This window comes from Oxyura jamaicensis, chromosome 5 (assembly GCF_011077185.1).
Source record: "Oxyura jamaicensis isolate SHBP4307 breed ruddy duck chromosome 5, BPBGC_Ojam_1.0, whole genome shotgun sequence".
NCBI classification, from domain to species: domain Eukaryota; kingdom Metazoa; phylum Chordata; class Aves; order Anseriformes; family Anatidae; genus Oxyura; species Oxyura jamaicensis.
The window spans coordinates 53,505,983-53,532,636 of record NC_048897.1 but is presented as its reverse complement, the minus strand read 5'-3'; the positions used below and the strand labels follow the sequence as shown (position 1 = coordinate 53,532,636).

Below are 26,654 nucleotides of genomic sequence, written 5' to 3'. Positions count from 1 at the left end.
CAGTTCTGTTCCTGCTATTTTTGAGGTCAGTATTTGCATTTCACGGAAAAGAATTAAAACAGTCTAGTTCTAAATCTACATCCATCTTTCCATTTTTTGATCTACTGGTTTCCAGGAAATGTAATTTTGGGGTTTTATTTTCAAAGAAGTAACATTTACAACATTTGTGTTTATTGGTGCTCTTGTATCACTGCATTTTTAAAGTTGTGCTTGTAAATTTTATGCAACGCAGGCGTGGAATACAGAGCAGCAAGCAGCAGAGCTGTGTTCTATCTACTTGAATGATTCTTTCTTAAAAATCTTAGAACATGTCTGCAAAACAGCTTAGGTTCAAACTTGGTTGATCAAATACAGAAAAAAGGAAATTGGTATTTTGAGGGGAGGATGCAATTTGCAGCATTAAGTTAGCTGATTTTTACATGACTGCTTGGGTAAAATGCTGACTTTCAATTTTGATTGTGCAGAGAGTGGATTATTTCATGATAAATTATTATTGTAACATCTGTCAAAGAGGGTAATTGCCTCAAATACCACTCTCTTTTTCTTTGCTCAGTCTGTGCCAGCCTAAATTTTTCCAGCAAGACCCAGAGAAGTTTTTGCAATCAAGCAGAACATGTGTTGTCCTTCCAAGGTCCTAACGCGAGCCAGGGGGCCTTCATTCTGCCGTCCTACCCGCTGTCATCACCCAGGACCAGCCCCAAGCACGTCTCCTCGCCAGCTGACTCTCCAAAGAAGTCACAAGATAATACCATGAACTTCTCAAACTCCTGGCCTCTTAAAAGCTTCGAAGGATTGCCGAAGCCTAGTTCTCAGAAGCACCTTCGTAGTCAAAAGTCTGGAGACAATACAGGTAGGAATGTTGTCAGTATATTGATGATGGATTGCAGGTTTGCATGTTGAGTGACTTCAAGCAGTAGTCAGAAAGCCTACAGTGCCAGGTGAATTGGGACTCATGCAACACCCCAATTGTAATTAGAAACGTGAGGGTTTTCTACCTGCTCTAGTCTAGTCGTATCACTGGAGGCTTCTTTTTAAAAGCAGCATCTTTGTATATTGGCAGTTTGAAGTACTGAAATGTTTCACTCCTTTTGTCTTTTAAATATGTGGGATAAAAAATATGCAACAGCTCTGCTTTTCCTATTAGGAAAACAGGAACATTCCTATTCACTGACATCATCAGTGAAATGTTTACCATCAAACTAAAAGAAAAACAGATCCCCAGATCTAGCACTTTTCATGAAAACCCATACAGGAAGGCCTGCTACTTTCAAACTCAGAATAATACGTGTGCAAGAAAATATTGCTCTTTGCATTTTGCCTTTTTACCTCTTTATTTGCATTTGGGAACTGATGTCTCAAATTTCTAGTACTCAGAATGGCTCTTCAAATTCTGCTTACAAAGAGCTACGTCTCCAGCTAGTGGATCTGTACTGATTTCATCCCAATTTACGCTGACAGCTAATGGCAGAGGCTGCTGTTTATGGTCTGATTTCTTCCGTCTTTGAAGACCTCATGCACACATCAGTTAACCTGAAATAGTTTTAAGCTTATTTAGTTACAAATACTTAAATAATTGAGCTGATTAGAGCAATGTTGACAGTTTTTCAAATTATGAATGGTATAAAAATAAAGTTGGACAAGGAATCGTTATTTACTTTAGTTCGTGTGAGAAATTTATTGTCGTGTGTGTGTGTGTGTGTGTATACATTCATAGATGTGAATACAAGTATAGATGCATACGTGAAGGGCTTCAGTGACATCAGGTTTTAAATAAAGTACTTTTTAATGCTCATTGTGGAACTGATGACTGCAGGCTGCTGTAGAAGCCAAAATTAAGGATTTATTGGTAAAGAAAGAGGACATACGAACCGGGACAGTATTTCAGCTAGTGTCCAGCCTCTGCACGTCCCTAAATCCTGTCCAAAAACTCCTGGGCATCCATTTCTCACCTTGTTAGGGAACAAGCTTGTTGTCTGACTTACATGGCTGTTTTTGTGTTCTTGTTGTCGTAAAAATTCGCACACTCAGCTAAACTGAATGTTCTTGAAATGTATTTATAATAGTAAATTCAGTTAAGTGCACTAGTATGTTTTTTAACATAGCTCACCTCATTTTCAAAGGAGTTTCCCTGTACCACAAAGAAATGAGGCATGAAGTTTATTCTGGTCAGTGCTGTGTTCCTGCCGTCTCTCCAGAGGACTGACGCCTGGTTCTGTCTTATTCAGGGGACAATTTGCAGGAGAAACACTCCCCTCTGCAGCTGAAGCCCACCTTGGTGAGACATCCAGCTTCCCGCCGAGGCCTGAATGGGACCAGACCCGTCCCCCCCATACCGCGGCTCGCCAGCCCGCTGCCCGATAAGATTGAGATAAGTGTGACAAAGTGGAAAAACGAAGAGTGTGAGGACGCTTGGGTGAACGAAGTGGGCAGGAAGCTTGCAGCTGATCTTTCAGAGCTAACACTTGATGGCGAGGAAGTGGACCAAGAAGAGGTTTGTTTAAGTGTGTTTTAACACACTTTTCCAACTGATAGATTATAAACTTTTTTTTTTTTTAAAAAAAGTGCCAGAAATTAATAAACATTTCTGAATTAAACTTTTTGACATTCTGATCAGTGCAGCAGGTCTTCAGTGAGATACCGCTGAGTGTTCAACAGACACTCACTAAAGCAGTAAGTACCGACACTGAAGCACACGTCCTGTGTTTGTTCCAGGCATCTTAATTTCACTGTTTCCCTCAGAGCCAGATCCTAACACTTTGAGTTACTGTAGTACTGAGACAGAACTGCAGGCCTTTGTACAGCTGTTGTTCTCACTATCTTGACTTAATTTTAAATTTCACCTCAGCTTTAATAATCCTTTCATCTGTTAGAACTAATAACTCCATTGCTGAGGGGTTCTTTGGACTCGGAGTTTCCTCAGCCTCCCAGGTTGGTTAAGGGGGCTGTCTCTGATGCTCAGCATGTCCCAGCTCTCTTAGAATTCAGTTACTTTTTCTTGGTGTAAAATGAGAAAAACTGATGTGAAGCTGGATGGATGTGATGCCGCCTGCATCTGTTTTATACAGCACAGACACGTTTGGCATTAGGCTCGAAAGGTCCTCCTATAAGAGGAAATCCGCTGGTAATAATTTGTGCCCAACATGTGTATTCAGTGGCAGTGTTCTGAGTGCGCCAGTGAAGTGGTGACTTGAGATATTTAATACCTTCAAAAATCTTTTCCTTACATGACCCACGAGACTTGTCGAAGAGACTTACCCCTGCATTTCCCTTTACTGGTCTGTTAAGTAAGTGAGCGGAGCTGTGTGTCCCGCACCGCTGTTCCCCAGCCCCGTGGGCTGTCCAGTGATCCCCTCGTGTAGGCAGGGAGCTCGTGCTGATCCCTGCTGCTCTGCCCAGTACTGCTAAGGCATCCTGTAGCCCTCTGCTGCTTGGGTGTCTGATGTTTGAAAAATACTAAATCTTGTGAAGTAAAACAAAGAAAGGGATCTTTACAATGCCGCACAACATCTAAACGTTCAGTCACATTGCCCGCTAGGGCCACGTGCAATGAACTGCCATTGACTTGAATGGACATTCAGAACCATACTTCTTTTTTGCTTCAAAAAGCTTTTTCCCTATGCAGTGATTAAAAACTTTTTTTTTTTTACTCCCATTTAGATGCAAAGTTCACTTAGATCTCTACGAAATAGCGCAGCTAAGAAGAGGGCAAAGCTAAGCAGCAACATTTCAGATCTTGAAAGTCCTGATTCTGCCCTTAAACTTGACCTCTCTGGGGATTCCCCTTCCCATGCTTCCTCGCCAAGTGTGGACTCCTACAGCGAAAGCGGAGTTTACAGCCAGGAGTCTTTGACGTCCCCTATATCCACGGTTCCTCAGAGAAGGAGAATAATGTGAGTGGAACTCGTATGTTAACTCTGCTTTGAAACTCTCACACAGTCTCTGCTGGTGTTAGTTAAATATTAACAGGGGTGAAATCTGTAATTCATTTTTTATATGAGACTGCTTTGCTTAATAGCTTGATTTTTATCTGCAAATTACTTTTCTACCTAGAAATAAATTGCTTTATACAATAACTGGTTAATTATATCATTCTGGTTCATACTGGCTTTTCATTTTAACGAGTTCCATGGCGCAGTCATAGTAACACAGTGCAGTTGGTAAAGTACTGGCAGTGGTAGTAAATATTTTATTAAGACTTCAGCCTGTCATAGAAGTTATGCGAACCATAGCCTAAACAATGAGTAAGAAGGAAAATGAGTTAAGAGGACGGGTGAAGTTTGCTTGTTGCAGCCTGGACATTGAAGCAGGAATATTGTTGTTGTTGTTGTTTGTTTTTGTTTTTCAATAAGAGGAAAACAGTGTAGGTTTTTCTTGTTATTGCAAATCACGAACTGCTTCCGTTTTATAAACTATTTTACAATGGAATAAAAAAGTCTGCGAAACTTTGCCAAGTCTGCAGTAGATTCCCCTTTTCTGCTCTAGGATCCCATGAGAAAGCTACTTGTAGCTCTGATCTTAAGATACATTTTATTTTTGTGAATAGGATAGGAAAAGAAGGATATATAAAACAGAATTTAAAAAAAGGATACATAAACCAGAAAGATTATTGAGATGGAGGCAGACTGGAATGATTCAGAATCAGAGGGTTTTTACAGCTGTTTAGAACTAAACAATATATAGTTTATATTTAGAACTAAATTAAGTTTAGAACTAAACTATATATACTTAACTTCCCTGTATGCTTTACTGCCAAATCACAGTTTTTAAAATAGCACATAATAATGCTAGAATACCTGAAAAATCAAGACCATAAAATTCTGTATGTGATGTTCTTCCAGGCAAGGTTTTAGCTAGAACACCTCTAAGCACACGTGCTGTACAACACACCATTTTCATTTTTCAGTCACTCATAAGCTTAATGTTTTGCTGGATTCACAGAAATGGGAATTATGAAGTAGGAACAAAGGTGATATCTGGCAGGAAGAATGAATTTGTAGATGTGACAAAATATATCCCAGAGGACTTTGAAAGCCTTGGAATGTTCAGAAAATGTTCAGTTTGTTTCAGATGCTAGTTTTCCAGCACTGGAAATTGGCATTGTCTGTCCACAAAATCAGGGTAGTTGGGCAACAAAAATGTAGGCTTCTTCTATGTATTTGCTTTTAGAAGTGTCAGTATAGGCACTGGTAAACTCCTCTGAGCAGTGGGAGCATGATGCTTCTATTAGTGATATTTCAGAAGTATGCCAGTCTTCTGGTTGTGTGCGTTTCCGTACTAGCAGAAAGTGGAAGAGCTGCTGTTTCCCTGTGACTATTATGTAGGTAAGCACAGTATTTAATCAGAGTACTCAGCTGAATCATTTTTAATATTCAAATGCATCGTTTAAGAAAAAAGTGTGAAGATAATGCTGTAGGTAACAGCATTTTCCTGGTGAATGTCTGCTAGAAACTGAGCTGAAAACAGCTCATTTCCGATAGCCAAAGGCTAGTGGATTTGGTCACTGTTGTTTGCCATTCTTTGCCAGATTGGAACCAGCAGTATCAGTCCCCTAGGCCAAATGATTCTGTAGCTTTTTGAATTTATGCTCATTGTAGTCCTGGTGTAAAGTTTACTTTTAAGGGTTGTCTTTATACTGTTCTTCATAATGGACCTGCTCATCCAATAATTTTGACTGAATTCATTTTCTTTTTGTACTCAGTGTGAGCACTTGTAGAATTATTCTGGAAATATTTGTCCACGAGGTACACTGAGGAGGAAAAACTGAAATCTATTGATGTCTTTGCTCAGAAGTATTATTTAGTTGGGCTCTGACTAGTGTGTAGAATTGTATTTACAAAATGTGTTTTGTATTGTAACAGGTCAGACACCTTTCCACTGCTTGGCAGTAAATCACAGCCTGCAAGAGTATCTTCAGCAAGAAATAGAGATGCAAATGTGGCAGAACATAACTCAAGCACAGGTATTTCACTGTGCTTATGAATTTCACTGTGCTTATGAATATCCTGCTTCACTGATGTGACAGTTGATTTGACTTTGAGTGTTCTTATTTGTTCAATGAGCTCGTGTCCCTTAAGCACTTAAGAAAAGGTAATTGCTAGACACTATTTGGACAAAATGAGATCATACTGTGGTACAGAAGGAGAGGAGGAGCTCAAGGTTTCTTCCTTACTATGTCAGGATAAAATGTGTTAATGCAAACACTGTCTGTGAGTACATGCACTTCAAAATTCAAAACTGTACTGCTTCAAAATTCCTTGGACACCAACAGATAAGAGTGGGAAAGGTCAAAATCAATGAATAATAGCCATGACTAATATTGATGATCCTTTATCATTAATTTAAGTAATTGCTCCTCATTTTAAGTAAAGCCACTCCTTTTTCTTGGGATAAATTAGAAAATAGGTTTGTCAAGTAACAGCTGAAGTCAGACAGCAAATACTGCACGTACGTATTAATACATATCGTGGTTAATGATACTCATTATATGAAAGAGCTTCTGTGAGAAATTGACATTTGGTGTAAAATAATGAGCAACACCTTTATTTTACTTACTGAACCAGTTAATCAGCTGGAATAGACAGCACTGGCCCTCCTGTGAGGATGTGACAGGATGCTTTACTGCTAAGGTTCACATCATAATACATAATACAGCTAACTGGTAAAGAAGAGTCCTCTGCTTCCACTACTGGAAGATAGATGGGCTTGGTCCATCTCACACGTCAAATCTCAAAAAGCTCAATTTTTTACACTGGAACTTGGAGAATTTCTAAAAATCAGGTTGGCATTTAACTGTTCTCTTCAGATGAAAGATTTGTGTTTTTTTTTTTTGTTTTTTTTTTTTTTCCCTAATATTGAACCTAAATCTACCTTGCTGTAATTTAATCTCTTTATTTTTGATTTTAATTCAAAGAATTGGAGTATTTTCTTGATTCAAGCAACTACCTTTTATGTATCAGAAGATTATTCATTTTTTTATTCCTCCCTTTTGTTTTCTGTTCTCTAGATTAACTCCCATTTTTTTCTAGCTTTCCTTCTTAGTTTGAATTTTCTGGACTTCTTAACTGCTGTCAGCTAAGCTGTTTTCAACAGATCTAGCTCTTTCCTGAAATGCAGTATCTGTACAATACCTGTTATGCACTTAGTGTTGAAAGGAGTGTAAAGACTTCCATGTACCCGTGGAACTGTTTCCATATCACCATATAATGTTTACCCTTTTTCCACTTAATTCCCACCCTGTCTTTGTCTGATTATTTGTGCCTGTAGCTGGGGTTCATCTTGCCTAACTGAAGGGCTCTGAAATGCAGACATTTGTTTTGCCTTCTAGCGTAAATATTCCTTGGTCATGAGAGGGGAGGGAGGGATCCTTCTACAGAGAGTGATTTGTCTGGCCCATGTAAGACATATATTTTATATATTTACTGCCAAGGATCCCACAACATAACATGCCCTTTGGTTTCCATCCCCTAGCAGAACGTAGCAGTCTGTTCCAATCCAAGTTCTTAGCTGAAGAAGGGAACAGAGGAAACCTTTTAAGGATTTCAGTAGGGCTCTTGATCTCGCGTGGGCACAGTCAGGTTGACACTGACAGCCACCAGGTTAAGACTTCAAGACAGATGGGCTTAAGCAGGAAAATGCCTCAGTGTCTCCATGCCAGCCACAGCGAGTCTGGCCTTAGAGAGCAGAACTGCACAATGGCTGTTCCTCGCTGAGGAAGGAGCCTGGAGCACTCCAGTTGCTGGGATTACCGAGTTCCATCAGTCATGCACTGAATGCTCAGTTTTGATTGATAAAGGTTGTAACATAAAAATGTGTTTCATGACTTTTAGCGTATGTAAATGGAAAGATTTATTGTGCTTTTAGTTAGTATTTTATTTCACTTAAGACTTAGTTTTGTTTTCAGTAATGAAGTAATTAGTATTCATTGTTCATGTTTTAAAGACTTTAAACGAAAACAATTTTTCAGTATTTGAGTTTGGTTTGAAACTTGGGTTTATCTCCAACTGAAAAACTTTGCATGTAAAAGCTGAACAGAGCCTAAGCATTGTTGTCAAAATGCTCATACTGTATGCATTAAAAAAGTCTGAGAGTCTCTGAAAATGTAACTTTCTGAGAATCCTGTAGTAAACCAGAAGTATACTTCAAGTTGCCTTCTTTTTTTAATCCTCGATTTTTTTCCTTTTCCATGGCTAGCACTGGATGACAAAGGGACTTCTAACGTTAGCATAGTTGGCCAACGTCTGAACTGTGGCAATGGATGTGGAGATTATGAGGACAAGAAGCAAAAAGAAGCGTCACGAACTATTTTTAAAAGTCAAAATATGGAACAACAAAGAAATTTTAAGCATTCAAAAGGTTTGTGAGTTTGCTCTGTTACTGTTCATCAGAGCTCTTGTTTTTGGCAAAAAAAAAAAAAAAAAGAGGCTATGTGTAGCTTTTTAAAAGAACAGCTTTTATAGAAAATGCATTTCAAGGTGTTTAATGTGTTTTTCTATACTCTAGTTTTTATACTTACTCTAATGATTTTGGTGGTTTTTTTCTGGTCATTAATTAAAATCGGAATGCAAGTTAAAACTAAAAATGGAGAGATAGTACAAACCATGAAAAAAGGGCCAAGATATTATTTCAATATTAATACACAAAGAGCTTTAAAAGTTTGTGTTTTTAAGTTACTCTGTTGTACATTGATAAAATTAAGGAACTTAAGTCAATATACTTTATATTTCACATTTAACTGTGTCATTTCAATAGTCAGAACATACTAGAGCTATTAGATGTATTTTGCAAATATAAACTTGTTAGAATAGAGGTTTTGTTCTTTCTTTTTTATTATTATTTTTGACCATTAAAACTAAAATGTGGAAGCTTTAGGAGCACATTGTTTTGCTCCCTCTTGTTCAGATCTCCCAGTGGCTAAAACAGACGTCAGGTAATTATGTTTTTGTGGCAAATAAAAAATTAACTGTCAATTATCTACATATCACTAGACACTGAATAATGAAGTATTTGTCCCTATAAGAACTTTTGTTTTCTCCATCTCGTTTCAACATTAAATATAGATAGATTTGTCTGTTCTCAAGGTTTTATAGGTTTTATAGAAATGGCAGAGTGCTACTTTATGTGAAACATTTAAAGCTGAGCAGTCCAAGTAGACTATATAATCAGATTTGTTAAACCACCCCCCTTCATTTTTTCTTGTCATTACCTGCTTAACCTTTGACAACTGTGAAAAGAAAATTCATAAATTTTTCAGGCTGAAGCCTGAGTTTAGGACAGAAGGTCCTGAAATGTGGGTGGGTTCAAAAGAGGATTCAGCATTTGATGCACTTTTAGTTATCGTCTAAGAGAAAATAGCTTATGAAGTCTCGAGATTGTATTCAAGAAAACCCCCAAAAGACCAATTTTGACAGTTTTCAAAATTTGGAACATTCAGATGCCAATGATAGTCTTTGTGTGAGGACAAAATAACACATTCAAGAGAAACCTTTTCACTTGATGTTATTTCTCATAAAGCATAAAAAGGAGAGCTCTAAAACCAAAACCACAGAATCAGATCATTTGTCAGGTAAAGAGGCACCCGTCCTAATCTTGCCTGAAATCACTTTTGGCAAATTAAAGATTGAGATGAGGGCAGAAAGTGTAACAGACCTTTCAGGAGTCCCAAATGCTTGAGCTGCACGCTTGCCTGGTAGAGGGCTATTTCAGGTTCTGTGTGCCTGGTGCTTACAACGGTTAGAGATGTAACAGCAGCTGTAGATGTAAGCATAGGGCTGTCACTTTAACAGCTGAGATTTTTCAGTGGCCCAGTCATTTCATTTATGCACTTTCTAGAATGCAGTCAGGCTTTCCTAAACCATCTTTTCTGTTTAGAAATTTCAGATTATTCAGGTCAAATAGCAAAAACAAATGGTGATCTTTGTCACAAGTCATCACTTCTTATTTGCAATTAGTGTAGCCAATAAATATATATATATTATATCTCATCCACTTCAGTGAAGAATCTGAGGAAGTGATAGTTATATGGGAAACAACATTAAGTGCTGCTTAGAAAAAATATTCTAGCAAATTTTGTTTTGATTAAGTTGGGCTGAATTAATGAAGAAACAGTTCTATGCTTCCAATAAGCAATAAGCGAGTTCAAACTTTGTTTGTTTGTTTTCCCCAGTGGAACCAGTTGATTTAAAGGATTTAACCTCCTTTTAGGTTATCTTCACTGTCTTTTGGCAGAAAACTTTTTTATTATATGCTTTTCAAGATTTTGAGGATACTGATGTTTAGTGAATCCTGTTAACTTAAGTAACTTTAAAATAAACTGATTCATAAAAATGATAAATTCAGGTAGCAGTGAATGATGACATTTTAGAAGAATGAAACATGTACCGAAGGGTGAACTACCTGATGTACAGTGGGTGATTTTTTTTTTCTTTTTTTTATTTTTTGCAGGGTCAACATCTGGTTTTCAACAGATGAACAACCTGGATTTCATTTCGCCAAGTGTCTTGTCTGAAGATGCAGTCATAGTCGTTGGTAAAGGTTGGTAAAATCGGTGGTAAGAAAAAAAACTAACTTAGCACCCGTATCTCATATTTTTAAAATGAGGGAAAATGTACTTTCTGAAGAAGGAAAAATAGAAATAGATTCCCTAAAACATTTTAGATTGGTAACTGTCTTCAGTTTAAATGGAAGTAAAAGAATTATGCTTGAAAGGTTTGCACTTCCTGGGTTATGCAATTCCATTCCAACAAGAAAGAACGGAAGCAGATTGTGAAGGTTAGTTTTTGCTTGTAGCCTAGTGTGCACTCATGTACGTGCATCCATCCTACTTGGGAGAATAAGGAAAGATTACCTTTGGGGGGAAATTGGCACTAATAGGACAGCAGCAATGCTTTTATTTAATGGAATTAATTTTGTTTTGCTTTAGTTTTTGCTCAGTTAGGATGAATACAATAATTACTTTGGTAAGGGCACAACACAGTATGCTTTTCAGGTGTTTTTGGAAGTCCTCCTTCTGCTCAAACACATAGCCAGTCCGTAACATGTGCACAGAATGGAGACGACCGATCTGTCCAACAGGATACCGAGCCATCCTCAGGGGTCTGTAGGAGAAGCATCCAGCATAACAATGTTTCTCATTTCCATGCTGAAAATGAAAAAGAGGTAAGATTTCAGGATTATTTTACCGTCTCGCTTCCTCTTTTAATATGTATGAATGCAGGTGAATATGATTTTGCAGTCTCTATGGTATGGTAAATGAGTTCAATTAAAATGTATTAATTTATAGCTCAGGTGACGTGCAGCAGAATACAAATCATAGAATCTGTCGGGTTGGAAAAGACATCTAAGATCATCTAGTCCAGCCTAAATCCTTTTATCCTGTTACTGATTGAGTTCTATTGTATGGTGAAGCCTAAATCTGGATTAACAGTGAGAACACATGAACATCTCGTTGACTGTGTGCAAATTTTTGCTGACTGCTTATTTAACCCTTTTGCAAACAGTAATGAAAGCACCCTTGCTTTTTTCTGACATTTGCAGAATGTTGTATTAAACCTAAAACGTTTCTTGTCGTTCATTTTCCTATCGAATTTTAAATAAAAACTGTAATGTGACTTCTTGCAGCATGTCCGTGCAGTTTAAATGAGACAGCAGTGTGATGTCATTTGTTGATTGGTAACGCCATAGGAAATAAATTCCATCTTCTTGGCTGGCATAGTCACTAGGGAGCTTGTGTTCACATCTCAAACAGGCAAAATGACACCACAAATGACACCAACTACCAATACTGTTGATACCAAATGAAGTGAACTGCATGAAGTGTTTCTGTAATTCAGTGATATTTTAGATTTTTTTTAAAGAGGATCTCTTTAAACACTGTATTTTCTAGCAGCTTGGTAATAGCTCAAGGCCCATTTTAAAGGGATTGGAGCAGGGCACTTAACTGGTTTTGATATTCTGGATGAATGATTAACAATTAGACCTTAAAATCTTTTGTCTCTGTTATGGAAGCTGTTCTTCTTTGTGTAGGTACCTCTGTATCCACTGCGGATGCAATGACTGAAAAAAAAATCACTTTGTGCCTAATTCTGTAGGCTGACGGTCTGAGCTAAATCGATGTTAGAGCACTTAGGCACTAAGGCTCCCCACGTGTGTGAAGCGAGGCTGTAGCCACCAATGTGCTTCTCCCTCCTTTTTCTTTTGGTTCAACTCGGATATTTTATAGTGGCAAACTGCCGTGTCAGAAGGTTACTACCTAACTTGAAATCTCTGGGAGAAGGGCTGCAGGACTGAGTGGAGATGGAAAATGTCCTCTTCTCTCACTCCCAGAGCACATAGAAATGGAGGAGGAGGACCTGGCTGGGTTTGATCATGTCTTGTTTTCTGGGTGAATGTTTGTAGTGTTTATCTAGCTCCATTAATAGATCTTTTAAAACATAGTGTCTGGGGTATCTGTCCTATAGTACGGTTTCATTTGTTACAAAATAGAACAAGATCTGTCTAATGAAGTAGTGACATAAATTTAAAAAATGAAGTGACAATCTATCTGAAAGTACTTAAAATAACATTTTAACGTGACTAAAGCTTTAAGTTAATGATAAAATGCTTACATTTTCTATTTGCAACTAAATATAGGAATATTTGGAGAGATCGAATTCAAATGTGTTAAACATTATTAAGATTTAATGAGAAACTATGGGCATCTTTAACATACAAGAGAAAAGGATCAGGTAGCACTGCTAAAGACTATTGCTTTAAAACGTGCTTAAATGTGAGTTAGCCCAGACTGTGTATTTGTTACTTAAATTTTTAGAAAACTACACAAGGCTGCCAGAGAAATGGAAGACCTTCTCTTGTAGACCTTAATTCTCTAACTATTCAGATGTTTTAGAGAAAAAAGAATGTTGCTTGTCTTTGCCAATAGGACTACTTATCATGCAGAAAGCATGTTCAGCTCTATTCAGGACTGAATTTAGTAGTCATGTGAACAATTTTCTTTGACTCTGTAAAATGATGGCAAAAATAGAAGTTGTCCATGCTTACCTTAGACAATACCAAGAACTGGGTAATAAGCTGTTAGGTGGTTTATGCATTGTATTATATTGCATATCATCATGGGTGCATTATTTTCTGCAGATAAAAGTGGCCTTGTCAAAATCTGCCCAGGATAAGATGCGGCAGAAGAAAAAAGAAGGAAAAGAACAAAATCACAAAGAATATCAGGAAGTCAAAGACCTTGAAGAAAATGAAGAAAAACCTTGGGAAAGACTTAAACTAAATGAACCAGAGAAAACAGAAAGTGAGCATTAGTTTTTGTCTTAAATAAAATGCTATTAAATGCTGCTGAAGTTGAAATTGAAATTCTATGATAATTAGTAAAAATTATGACTATTTACTGTGTTATACGGTATTGCTATAATTAATTTTACACAGCAGTTTATTTTTAGTCATTTGCATTATAATACAAATGGTGGAGAGTAAAGTACTTGCAGGAAACATTTGAAGCGCTGTAATTAATAAAAATTTTAAAAAAACAAACTTGGATTGAAAACACGGGTTATTTTCCTATTTTCTGATTTGTTGTTGTGATTTGGACATTTCCCTTTATTTTTTAGAGTTAAATCTCTGTGGGGATATACTAGCATCATCAAGAAATGTATCGTTGTCATTAGAAAATGTTGCCTTGAATCCTTCATTAAAAAGAACAGCCAGTTTGAAGAAAACCAGATGTTCAGCCTTTCTAGATTCTGGTAAGCTGTTACATTAAATTAAATGTAAAGACTTAAAATATTTGGATATGCAGAGTAGGACGGTTCCAAAATATAATCAGGTTTAACAGGTACGATCGATTCTCCTGAGATGATCTGGAAAATTACTGCTGTGGGGGTAGATGTGAAGAGGATCTGAATTCATCACTGCCCCCTTGAAACATTTTTCATCTAAAATCTGTTAGGAAGCTGTTTGCAACACGAGAGGGTTTTTTATTTGCTTAGAAACTTAAATGATGTGATCTATTAAAGACAAATTTATTCTCTTCCAACTCCTTCTCTCTCCCAGAAAAGCCTTTCTGGGTACACTTTGTCACTCAAATGCCTTTAAAATAATGCTGTAGAAATCTTTTCAGAATAGACATTTACACTGATGATGGTCAGAAAATTCTTCAGAATTTCTCAAGTGGCTCTTAAAGTTTTACTGTACTGTGCCTTACTGTGCTGTGCTTTAGCAAGTTGTGCATCTGTTTTTACATTAAAAAAATCACTACTACATTTGTGTTTATTACATTGTAAAGTGGTAGTTGTAAAAAAAAAATATTCATACGTACTGGATGATGGAGGATGTAACTGGGAAAACTGTCTGTCTGAAAGCCTGGTCACTGGTAGCAGCAATCTAAATATACCTCAAACCTTTTTTTTTTTTACTTCCTTCCTTTGAATGGATTGTTTTCTTGAGATTATACTAATTATTTTATATGTTTTGTGACTTTGCAGATGAAATTTCTCTTGGGCCGCGAGGACGCTATAAAGACCGGACCCCATCAGTCACTCATAGTCCAGAAATAATGGATCCATCAGAACTGCAGCCCTTTTCCAAACCAGAAGCGGCACTGACAGAAGCCCTGGTACTTTTAGCTGATGATGACTGGTAAGTACAAACATCTATCTACAACCTGAACATAACGTGTGCGGCATTTATTTTCCTATTGTACTTTTAAAAATATAGCAAAATGAAGATAACATCAAAAATGAAGAAGGGTTGCAAGTGATATAAGAGAAAAGAATGTGTTTTTTTAGTCCAAATCTAAATTAAGCTGTCAATGCTATAAATTGAGGCCTAATATCCAAGCTTTCAGAAACTTCTGGAACAGCTTCTTGTCATTTCCTGTGAAATATAAGGCTTCACTACTTCTCTAACAGACAGAATGGGGTAACAATGCCATTGCCTTTTTTACTCTGGGAAGGAAAGTAATCCTTTAACTGCCGTTCTGCAGGCTGTGGGCAGAATTAAAGGGAAGAATTTAGAGAATATTATCTTAAAATAGTCCTACAAATACATTAAAATGTAGAATGACTTGGAAAGAATTTCCCATGTTACGTTATTGCTTTATTTTGCAATCTCATTTGTTTGCTATTTGGTTCCTTAGAATTCTGTTTGTTGTTGTTGTTTTGTTTGTTTGATTGTTTTAATGAGAAATTTGCAAGTGTTTTGATTTTAAATGTTTTCTTTACATAGGGAGAAGAAGATTGAAGGTCTGAACTTTGTTAGATGTTTGTCTGCCTACCATGCAGCTATTCTGACTGTAAAGCTACATGAAACAAGCCTGGCTGTGGCTCAAGAGGTTAAATTTTACTAGCAGAACGTTTCACTGGCTCTATGTGTTTATATGTATTTTATAGCTCTGAGATACACTAAAGTGAAATGGTATGTTAATCTGTGATTAGTTTTCCTCTGTTGGACAGTCTCAAAGGGACGACTTGGTAGTTTGGCAAAGCAGCTCTCATACTTCAGATTCCAACAGTTTATTTGATTTGCTAAGCGACTGAAAAAATTTACATCGTAATTTTCAAATATTTGTGTGTGTATTTTTATTCTTGCACATTGTAAATCACATTAGAAATGTATTTCTCAGTTGCTTATAAAGTTATTTAATACTTAGAAAGGGAAACATTAAGCTTTACTTTTTTTGTAAATATATTTTATAAACATTATTCATTGTTTGTTTGGGTTTTTCCTGTGTGCAGGTCAAGAATTTACGCTCAGGTGTTTCTCGAGCTGCTGTGGTCTGTTTAGGGGATTTGTTCACCCACCTGAAAAAGAGCATGGATCAAGAACTAGATAATACAGTAAAAGTCCTTTTGCACAAAGCTGGTGAATCCAACACATTTATAAGGGAAGAGGTAGACAAAGCACTGAAGGCTATGGTTAATAATGTGACTCCAGCACGTGCACTTTGTTCTCTTATAAATGGAGGGCAAAGGTAATTCTTACAAAGACTTTATAAAGAAATAACTTGTGAATAGATTAAATATATCAATTATAGTCATTAAAACATCCAAATATAACAGAAAATATAAGTCAGCTGTGCAAAGCTTCTGCCCAGGACAATCTTTGTTAGCATAAAAGTAAAATGTAATCCCCATGTTTGTTTCTCTACATGAACTAAAAAGTTGGCTGTCAGTTTTGGAGCTTGGTATGTTTTCCAGCGGTTTTGCAAGTCTTCAGTAATTTTATTCAATGTTAATATAATATTCTTAAGAAACTGCTATTTGTCTTTCTCTAATAAAGCTCACCTGGCATTCTCATTTGCCGTTTGTTCTGCGATCAAATGCCTGTCTTCTTCAGTCCTTCAGCACTACTTTTTCTTTAGAAACCTGATCTACAGCTTAAAATTTTCGAGCTGCAACCATCTTGGCTGATTTCATGTTCTTCTCTAGACTTAGCTGGTTAATAGTCCTTTTTGTCTGCATCTCAATTTCCTTTGCAGTGGCGGTGACCATTTGTTTTCTTGTCTGCTTCAAACATGACAAGCTTCCATTCCGGTTTCATGGTTTGATTCTAACCTCTAGCTTACTTCATGCTATGTCAGAAGCTAAATTCTTGTCTTTCACTGTACCTGTTAAGTATGTTGCTTTGTTCTTTTTATATCCTTATTGCTTGTAATAGAAATACTTAAGCCATGAGGCATTTCAGTATACTAGCTGTATACCTACTTGTATTTAATCTCCTTTGTATCTGTCATCACTTAGGTAAGAATTTCTTGTAACCTATCCTTTCCATTAAATATTTTAGATTCTGCATTATAAATCAATCCTTAGGTTTACTGCGTTGCTAGAAATCTTGAGAGTGAGTCTGAATTCAGAACTGCCATCCAAAACAGTTTGTTTCCTGGGAAGCTGGTTGTTCTGGAATGTATTGATTCTGTCTCCTGAAAGCCAATGAAAACCATACCTCAGTTATGTGAACTTTAAACTGAAAGGCAAATATCAGCCTTGAGATTTAAATTATTTAAGAAATGTGCCTGCATGTAGTCATTTCTGGGAATTTAAGAGCAGCAGACAGTAATTGTACATTGCTTTATCTCAGAAGCCAAATGAAATAGTCCAGCCATTACCTGTTTAGGTACTCCCATCACTTTTTCATAAATGCTTGGCAAAGCAATACTCATGATCATAACTGGTGAAATCTGATCTCCGTATTTTCAGTGGCAGATTCAAACACACTGGCTATCCTTAGGAGAGCTATAAAAATTTGAACCCTCCACTTTGTGTACTCAGATACATTTTCAGATACGTAAGGCATCAGAATGATCTGAACTCTGAGTCTGAGTATAGCATTTGAAGCAGGGATTAATTTCTTCACAGCTAAGAAGCCTTCGGTGAAAACAGTGACTGAATCATGGAGTACAGTGTGTTTTTAATGCATGACACATCAGTGGATGGCCTAAATAGCACTGTGAGTTACAAATTCTCTAATACTGGCTTCAGGAAACTCTGGCCATATCAGCAACAAAGCTCACGTGGCATAGGTGGAGCTATCATCTCTCGAGGCTGGAGCAATGAATATGACAATTACCTTGCAAAGTGGAAATTTGGGAGAAAAATGATACCTGTCCTCAGGACTCAGTGGACAGGTTGTGGTTGATACAACTGCATAATTACAGAAAAGATATAAGTTCTAAATTTATCTTACACTTTTCTTGTATTCACTACAGCTTCAGCATTCAGGTTAACAGGTATGCATTACCTGTTTTTTATGGTCCGTCAGACCTTTTAAAATTTACATGTTTTCTCCTAAATACATTTCAAACCTACTGTGATCATAAGTATTATGCTTGCGACCCTGAGTAGATCTATATACTGAGTCTTCATCACCTACAAAGTCGTTTTGTTATTACCAACAAGAATAATTAAAAACATTTTTGTTTGCTTTTATGAGATACTGTGCTAAAGATACTGGACGACTGCTGTAAACTCACCTCAAGGAATAGATTCTTGACTCATGATCATGGTTCCAGGACAAGAATTTTTAACATCATGTTTCTCATATGTATAAATTATGCTTAATTCAGGGTCTGATATGCATACAACAAAATTTCCTATTTTGCATGAGCAGCAGGCACTTGTGGGGAAGGGGGACTTACATGGTTTTGTTCAGTGAAGTCTTTAAACGTCATAGTTCTTGTTTTCCTGCCAGTACACACAGTAGGAGGTAGTCTGTTACTGTTCCCTTCTCCCAAGCTCATGAGACCTGTGGCTGCCACACAGACAGAACAGCAGGTACTGAACTCCAGCCAGAGCTAGTCTGAAACCAGGTAGCTCAGTAGAGCTCAGAGCCTAGCACAGAGCTTAGCATGCTAGCTGCCAAGCAACTGGGGAGCTCTTGCAGCCTCAGCTGAATTCTAAGTTGCCACATTTTGCGGTTTTAATAGACCCAGTTAGTCTTTGTGCAAATTGAAGCTACTTTGTGCAACTTAATCTAGAGATATCTTTACGTGTAATGAGGCCATGATAATCTACGGAACCACAGAAAAATAAAATCTTGCTAAAACAGAACACAGCCATTCGGGAAGAATGCCGGGTGTTCATGTTAATCTGAAAAGCTGGGGAGGCACTAGGGTGGCTTACCAAGTCAGTTCTTTTCCTTAGCTCCCTCCCTTAAGCTTGTTTTTCCTTTTGAATGATGAGCCATATGGATGCCTCATTTATTGTGCAGTAAAACTGCCCCTAAAATCCAAACATGAAAATAAAATCGGAAAACTCTGGATCTGCAGAAGTGCATGCTCTGAAAACATGTGGGATCAGCAGGTACTGCAGAACTTATAGACACCATTAGTTTGCTGAGTGGGTTTGAAAATTAGTTCCAGGCCTTCTCTGATTTTCATCAACATAGTTATTTAATGACTTAATTCAACAGACTTCTGCAAGATTTGTTGAAGTCAGTAGAATACTGCTTTATTTAATTCTAAATTGACATAAAAGATATGGGGTTTGTTTCTGAGCACAGGGATTTGTTTTTGGTAAAGTTGATGGAAAGAACTTGTGGTGAGCTTTCTAGAGTATTTCACAATTATTTTTAAGAAAATTAGGAAATATATTCTAAAAGAAGAAAATTACCAGTTTATTAATTCAAAGGCTGCAGTATTCTGCAGTATTCCACTAGTCGTAGATTATGCTACAGAATAAAAAAGAATACTTGTAGACCATATTTGGCAGAGCACATAAATACTGTTACTGAACTACCGTGAGGAGTTTTTACTAAGCAGTTGTGTTCTCTTTAGCCATCTGCATGCGGCGGTGAGGAGATGCACAGCCCAGCACATGTCGGATATTGTAGAACGTATGGGACCGGAGTGGATGCTGGCTGGAACCAAAGTTGTCACTGATAGGATTTTCCCTGCAATAGCCAGGTTTGCACTGGATAGTTCGCAGCAAACAAGGTTAGTACAGTTAATAATTAAGATAACCACACTTGAGGTGGCTGAAACTTCTGCATAGCTCAGTGGGGGGCATTCAGCAGCGGCAGAGAATGGCTGTTAAGATAATACGTGATGGGAATTACCCGAATGCCTCCTGCAGCCCTGCCCATCTTGGCAGTAGGAAGAAGGGATCAAAGGACATACTCGTTCTGGCACCATGCACTACATAGGCCATGCAGGGAATTCCAGCACTAGGATCCACGCTGTCTGACTGGCAGGGCTTAAAGACAGCTGATACTTCAATGCTGAAATAGGAGACTGTTCTTGTTCTTTAATTTGCTCAGTTGTTGATCAGATAATGGTTGTTGACCATAGTTTCTCTGTGGGAGGATAAAAGGGGTGTCTGGTTACAAACACAGCAATCTTCCTGTGCTTCTGTATTTTGAAATTGCATATGTCTAATTGTCCAAGAGACTTACAGAACAAATCAGTGTTAGCAGATGTATATGTCATGGTCTGTTGCCCTGCAGGTATTACGGTCGAAAGATGCTTTTCAGTATGATGAATCATCCTGATTTTGATAAAACACTTGAAAAGTATGTGCCAGCCAAGGATTTGCCTTACATTAAGGAATTTGTTAGCAATCTACGTCAAAAGGTATGTGGAAAGCTCTTGTTTAACTGGTGAGAAACATAAAGCTGTACTAGTGATTGTTAAGTATGGACATTGAACCTGCAGAGAATGGGAGGAGTGTATTCAGGGGAAGACAGGTAACCACGTGAATGCAGCGTAGCACGGTGGTGTTTGTTACCTGACCTATGCATGCCTTTCATCATAGAATCGTAGAATCATTAATCCTTACACTGGATCAACTGTACTTTGCTACTATACTTTGCATGCTTCTCTTGCCTCTAAAGAGTCTCCAGCGCTGCAGAATATACCAGCAATATTAATAAAGGGTTTCATCTTTGTGCAGGGTTTGGGGGAGATGCCATTAGACACACCCTCAGCAAAAGGAAGACGTTCTCATACTAGTAGTGTTGGGCATTCAAGGTCATCATCTACTTCCAGAGATGCTCTCAACATCACTGACAGGTAATGATCTCTCCGAGTGTTTTATCCTGTTAGTAACTGACCTCCAGGAGAACAGTCTCACAACAAGAAGAGAGTATACAAACATACACAACGGGGTTGAACATTCCTGAAGAAAATGGAAAAAATAATGCCCCAATAAACTATTTTAAATAGGATAATTGCTAATGTTAAAATGGCTTTGTGCATTTTGAAGCTAATTTGTTTACTGACTGCCTCTGAAAATGCACACAATACAGAAAACACTTGGATTTCATGGTAGATCCGTGTCGCCATTGGCTCAGGATGTTGCCTTCCAAACTCTATACAAACAACATGCCTAGTACCAGCTGCAGTAAAAATTGTCTGTGCACTTGCCTGGAAACTAAGGATTTAGTTAAATCCTAACTGCAGATGCTGAAGATTTTAGAGCATACTCTCTCCATCCTTTGCTTTCTGTTTTGTCTTCTGATAGGTTTTCTATTGAAATGAACAAAGAAATGGAAAAAATGAAACCAGGCCAGAAACTCTGTACTCGAGGATATGGAGTTCATAGGGTCTGTAACTGCCTCCAGGTGTAAGAAGGCGCACCTGTCACAGAGTTATTTCACACACCATCCGCTATTCAAAATATTAATCAGTTCCAGGCCTGATAGTATATTTATGCTTTGGCATGTAAAACTGCACGTCCCATTTTCTTAGATGTACTGCTTGCTGCATTCTGCCAAAGGCTGTTTAATTCGGGTACATTTAGTGGCCTGTGATACACCGGTAGGAGAAGAATTGATGCCATCTGGCTTGCTCACAGAGCTAATTGGTTTGAACTTGAAAATGCAAGAAGGATGCTTACTTCTTTTTCCATCAAAGACTTCTCTTAGGGAATTAAGAATGAGGTAGTGAATCTACCTGGACCGGTCTGTGAATACAGATGGATGCTTGGGAATACTTGTGGATACTTAGCTGAAATTCACATAGATTGGATTCATCAAGCTTTCCTTAGTTAGAAGAACTCATTTAACAGAATGGGAGAAATTTTCTGTGCATTTGGTCAAGATGCAACACTTTAAATTCTTCATCATTTAACTTCTGAAACATTTGAACTCCTGCTTAATTTATTCAGGCACACACAACAGTACTTCTCTTCCACATTACAGTCTTTCTGAAGAACTTCTGTCTTCCAACAGTGATGAAATTCCTCCAGCATCAATTACTGGTTAAGTAATTTGTTCCTGCTTAGATCCGAAACCTCATCATTGCACTTCCATTGAATTTCAGCCATCTACTTCTACTGAAGATACGTTCTCTATGGGTGCTTACTCGGGCAGGAAAGCGATTCCACAGATTTCATAATCCTTTTCATGACTGTCTAATAAGATCAGGTGCTACAGAAAATGTGTCTCAAAATCCTCTGTGAAGAGTTCTTAAATTTCCACCACAGCACAGCACGTTGCCTAAGTGCCCCTCAGACTGGGATCAGTGTTTGAAGTACTTGAGAAGGAAGAATCGAACTGTATTAACTTTTTTATTTTTTGACATGTTGATGTGTAAGGAAAGGTCAAACCCTGCTGCTGTTGTACAAAAACATGAGGAAGCACAGGGCTGCTGCATTTCTTGGGTGATATGCTTATATGCATTTAGAGTGGCACGTATGCTAAGACTTCAGGAACAACAATTGCCAGTAGATGTTTTTTTGAAATGACAACAGCAACAACAAAAAATATGTGTAAAGTGAAACCTGTTCATCAGAAGATTTTCTGTTTACTTTTGATATTTGCACTTAGGTGGAAAGAGAATGTCTGAGATTAAAGACTCCTCTTTCAACTTGCTTATGTGTTTATTCAACAACTTGTTCCTTTTCCTTAGAGAGACTACAGAAGCCCGTGAAGTTACAAGAAAAACAGCTCCTCGTAATTCAATAGAAAGTGAAGAGTATGTTAAAGATATTATAGGTTTATTGAATGCAAAAGACTTCCGTGATCGAATAAATGGAATTAATCAGCTGTTATCAGATACAGAGAACAATCAAGACTTCGTTGTTGCAAACATTGTGAAGGTAACTGTACGAAAACCGTTAATTTCAGAGGCTTTTAAAGTTCTGTCACTGTTTTCTGCTAAAAATCATGGTTTCCTCTTTCAATCAGAATGTCTGATGAACAGGATCACCTTGAGGAATGGGTCAGGGATGCTTAAAGAGGAGATACGTAAGCTACAAAGGTAGTAAAGGAGGTGAAAGGAAGAAGAAGGTGGAAGAGGTTCACTTAGAGATAGCGCAGATGCAGGTGCACTATCCGTTTCCTGAATATTGTGCGCAGTCTTTCGTGCCTCTGCGGAGAAAACATCAAAATACTAGAGCAGGTTATAAAGAGAGCAGGATCTCAAGATCGGAGAAACTGTAACCGTATCACAGACAGTTGCAAGTTCTGTCTGCTTTGTGTATCTGGGAGAAGGTGGGGAAGGGTCTTTACTGTGATATAGCAGTTTAAGCTAAGTATCTTTAAAAGAGCCTGTCTTTAAAGAGGTTCTTTAGGAGAAAAACACTACGGTGAGGTCCAGCAGTTGTAAACTGAGGATAGACGAAATGAAAGCGAAAACAAGATTGTCTCTTAACAATGCTGTTTTCTATGAATCTATGAAATACTGCTGTGAAACTCTGTAGTATTCTAACTGTGAATGTTACTGAAATCTTTAAGATCAAATTCCATTTGAAGAGAGGTGAAGTTTAAAACTGTGAGCTTGATATAGGAACTAACAGAAGACAGACACAGTATGAACACATTTTAGGAAGTTCAGACTAGATCTTCCACGTGAAGGATACCTATTCCTAATGCCTCTGAAAGGGAAAAACAGAACCAAACACACTTTAGCATGTTATTGCACACGTTGTAGTAACACTTGGGGTTTATAATATCGAGTTTATATAATAATTATGATAACTGTCACTGCGTGCTACATAAGACAGAAATTAAACATATTTCAAAGATACTACTGGACATTCTTTTTGCTAAATAGAACTATGTCTTGGTAAAAATGCTTGCACAAATATCAGTCACACTGAAAGCTACAGATAGTTGGTATGCCTCTTACGTTGTATAGAAATTACTGAATGCAGATAACGTTGGATACACTTCAGTCGTACACAATATAAAAATAGCGAGTGTTGGTTTACTTGCTCAAAAAATAATCCCAAGTATTTGCATATCAGAGCCATCTTTTGCTAAGATGGACAATGGAAGTGTAACAAAAAAGCAGGAAACGTAATATCCACCTCCAGAATTAATTCAGACGAATGTTGTTTGGATGCTTTTTCAGATCTTTGATGCTTTCAAGCCTCGCTTACATGACTCAAACAGTAAAGTAAATCAGGTTGCTCTGGAGACAATGTACAAGATGATTCCATTGCTGAAAGACAACTTATCTCCGGTGATCAACATGTTAGTTCCTGCAATGGTAGACAACAACCTAAACTCCAAAAATCCAGGGATTTATGCAGCTGCCACAAATGTTATTCAGGCTCTATGTCAACACTTAGGTAATTTCTTCCCTCTTAGTTTTAAAGAGTTTTAATTGCATTAATTACGCTTTTAATTTAAAGAGCTGTTCTTTCCAATAATTTTCATCGAATCGTTACATTGTGTAATGCATCATTGGTTTTGTTCTCACACATTTTAAAGCACACAAGTCATCTTCATATTTCAGTAGAGAAATGCAGCTAGCTGGGCTTGTCTCAAGTGTATAGGTGGTTTTGTTACATTTGCATAGCAGATGTCTCATCATCCAGAAGCGTGTCAGGCTGCTGAGTCTCTTGAGCAGGTCAAAGAACTAGACTCTTAGAGATTTGTATATGCCACAGCTATTTTCCGTCTTCATCTGTTTTGGCTGTGGAGCAGGATGTTATTATTTTCAGTAAATGAAAGTGCTACATTTTACCCGACTGGGAGGAGTTAGGGCTTGTTAAGGGTATCTTTTAGGCTTTTATCCCCTTAAATACATTGTTTTGATTTTTGTAGTTAATACATCACCAGTAAAGTTCTTATTTACATTTTTCTATATTGTATTCATTTTCAGTGTGTTTAATTTTCTGTTTCCAATTCATGATGTGTTTTGTTCTTTGAATTTAGACAACTATTTGCTTCTCCAGCCATTCTGCACAAAAGCCCAGTTTCTGCATGGAAAAGCAAAACAAGACATCACAGAAAAGCTTGCTGGTAAGGTGAAGTTTTGCTCTGCATGTCTGTTTGTTTGTGTACCATCCTAATTATGCAAATTCATTGTAGGATGGTGGTGGCTGTATATCTGCCACAGTAGATTGGGAGGGTTAACAGTGCAGCAGTTTTCAAATTTCACCCCCTTCTAATGCCAATTGAAGCTACTACTGCCAAAACAAAAGATTATATTCAGATACTCCCCCGGAACTGTTGTAAACAGCTTAAGCGTATCACAGCTTTAATGCAGAACAGAACCAAAGAGAAAAAGGGTTGTTTTGTGGTGAGTTTCATTCTGTTGGAAACTGAGTGGCTTGCGTTGTACTGTGTTGTCACTTGGGTCCCCTCATGTCTCCCTCTGGCAACCATTTGTGTCTGCACAGAGCCAGGGGCCCAGGGCCTCCTTCGCTTACTTGCTGCAAGTCTTGTTCCCTCTCTCAGCACTCACTCCCCTGTACTCGTGTCAGGAAGAATGACTGCTTTTTTCTGTTCCCCAAGGCTGTCTCCTACCAGCTCCACAATGTTACTGCTGTACCTCTTTACTTTTCATAGTTGGTTTTGTTCTCATTGCCCCCGGGGCTTAGTAGTACTTCTTGGTGTTCAGTCATAAAGGAGACAAGGTGCAAGCTGAGCTAGAGGCACCACAAAGATGGCACACTTCGTGATGCTCTGCTTCCTAAGCAGGTGTCAGAAGTTCAAAGACAAGTTTTTTAGAATGTACATACATATTTTAATATTGGGGATTATTACTAGCAGTAGTGTTGAACTTTCCTTTGATATTTTAAGTGAACAAGAAGTGAACCTCTCTTCATGAGGGGTAAACCTGAACTTGGCTTACTTTGAGAGTAGTTTGATGTGTAATAGCAATAAAATTGAACTAAGCATTATAGTGGACAGTCTCCTTGAAATGATCCTAAATGCATACTTTCAGAAATTCATAATCACCTAACCTTTAAACAGTTTAGCTCTTGTTGGGATTTTTTTTAGTAGCTTGTATTATGTATATCAGGAGAGTCCACATCCTAGCACAAAGGGAAGTATGTGCCAATTAAATAGTGAGTTCATGACGTAATTGTCCAAGTAGAGAAAATCCTTCACCAAATACACATACATTTCTAGTGTAAGGTTACGTTGTTCTTTAAATTCACACACCTACTGGGTATTTCTGAGATGGAGGAGAATAATAAAATATCAAACGCTGCAGGAGTGCACTGTGAGAAATAAAGGTCCTTATGGTAATCCTAAACAAACAAACACTTTGTTTCTTTTCCTTTATATTTTTAGTAGAGAATTAAAATTATCAACAGTACCAGCACTGTTGTTATGAATTTCTGAGAGAAGACTGAAGAGGTGTTTGTAGGGAAAGCCGGCCCAGTACGGGCCACTGGTCCTGTTGGAAAACGGACAGGTTTTTGTGCGTAGCACTCCGGTGTCAGTTGCTCTGTGAGGATACTGATTTGGCACTCGGTGCTTCTAAACATCCCCCCGAGCAGGGGGATCGCTCCTGAGCTGTGCTTTAAAAACAACGTTCGAACAGTTCCTGACGCGCTGTTCCTGTCGCGCAGATCTCGTCGCGGAGCTGTACCCGCGGAAGCCCCACGCCGTGGAGCAGAAGGTTTTGGCCGTGCTCTGGCACCTCCTGGGCGCGGCGACCAGCGGCGGCCCCGCGCCGGGGGCCGGGGGCAGCATTCGGACGGCCACGGCCAAGCTGTCCAGGGCCCTGTTCGCGCACATGGGGCCCAGCCTGCTGGCGCACGCCGCGGCGCAGCCCCCGCACGTCAAGAGGAGCTTGGAGGAGGTCCTGGAGCTGCCGGCCTGAGGCGCCGGGACGGACCGTGACATGGGACAGGCGGAGCCCACCGGGCTGCCCGCGCGGGGCGGGCGGGCCCCCACGCACCCTCGGGGCGCTGCGGCAATAAAGGCCCGTGGCGGACCCCAGCGCCGCGCCTGGCACCCGTCAGGGACCGGGGGGGGGG

General features: G+C 38.4%; 1 protein-coding gene across 1 annotated transcript in view; it reads left to right on the top strand.

The window, feature by feature from the left end:
• TOGARAM1 (TOG array regulator of axonemal microtubules 1) overlaps positions 1 to 26,548 on the top strand; it is a 41,608-nt gene extending 15,060 nt beyond the window's left edge. Inside the window, exons 5-23 of the mRNA XM_035327608.1 lie at positions 554 to 850; positions 2,226 to 2,491; positions 3,658 to 3,890; positions 5,859 to 5,959; positions 8,191 to 8,352; positions 10,441 to 10,530; positions 10,985 to 11,154; positions 13,129 to 13,291; positions 13,608 to 13,742; positions 14,481 to 14,634; positions 15,223 to 15,328; positions 15,732 to 15,967; positions 19,268 to 19,426; positions 19,936 to 20,062; positions 20,382 to 20,500; positions 22,340 to 22,529; positions 23,786 to 24,005; positions 24,595 to 24,681; positions 26,244 to 26,548. Coding sequence (XP_035183499.1) covers positions 554 to 850; positions 2,226 to 2,491; positions 3,658 to 3,890; positions 5,859 to 5,959; positions 8,191 to 8,352; positions 10,441 to 10,530; positions 10,985 to 11,154; positions 13,129 to 13,291; positions 13,608 to 13,742; positions 14,481 to 14,634; positions 15,223 to 15,328; positions 15,732 to 15,967; positions 19,268 to 19,426; positions 19,936 to 20,062; positions 20,382 to 20,500; positions 22,340 to 22,529; positions 23,786 to 24,005; positions 24,595 to 24,681; positions 26,244 to 26,497 — 3,269 coding nt within the window. The 3' untranslated portion in view covers positions 26,498 to 26,548. The remainder of the gene's footprint in view (positions 1 to 553; positions 851 to 2,225; positions 2,492 to 3,657; positions 3,891 to 5,858; positions 5,960 to 8,190; positions 8,353 to 10,440; positions 10,531 to 10,984; positions 11,155 to 13,128; positions 13,292 to 13,607; positions 13,743 to 14,480; positions 14,635 to 15,222; positions 15,329 to 15,731; positions 15,968 to 19,267; positions 19,427 to 19,935; positions 20,063 to 20,381; positions 20,501 to 22,339; positions 22,530 to 23,785; positions 24,006 to 24,594; positions 24,682 to 26,243) is intronic.
• The last annotated feature ends 106 nt before the right edge of the window (positions 26,549 to 26,654 follow it).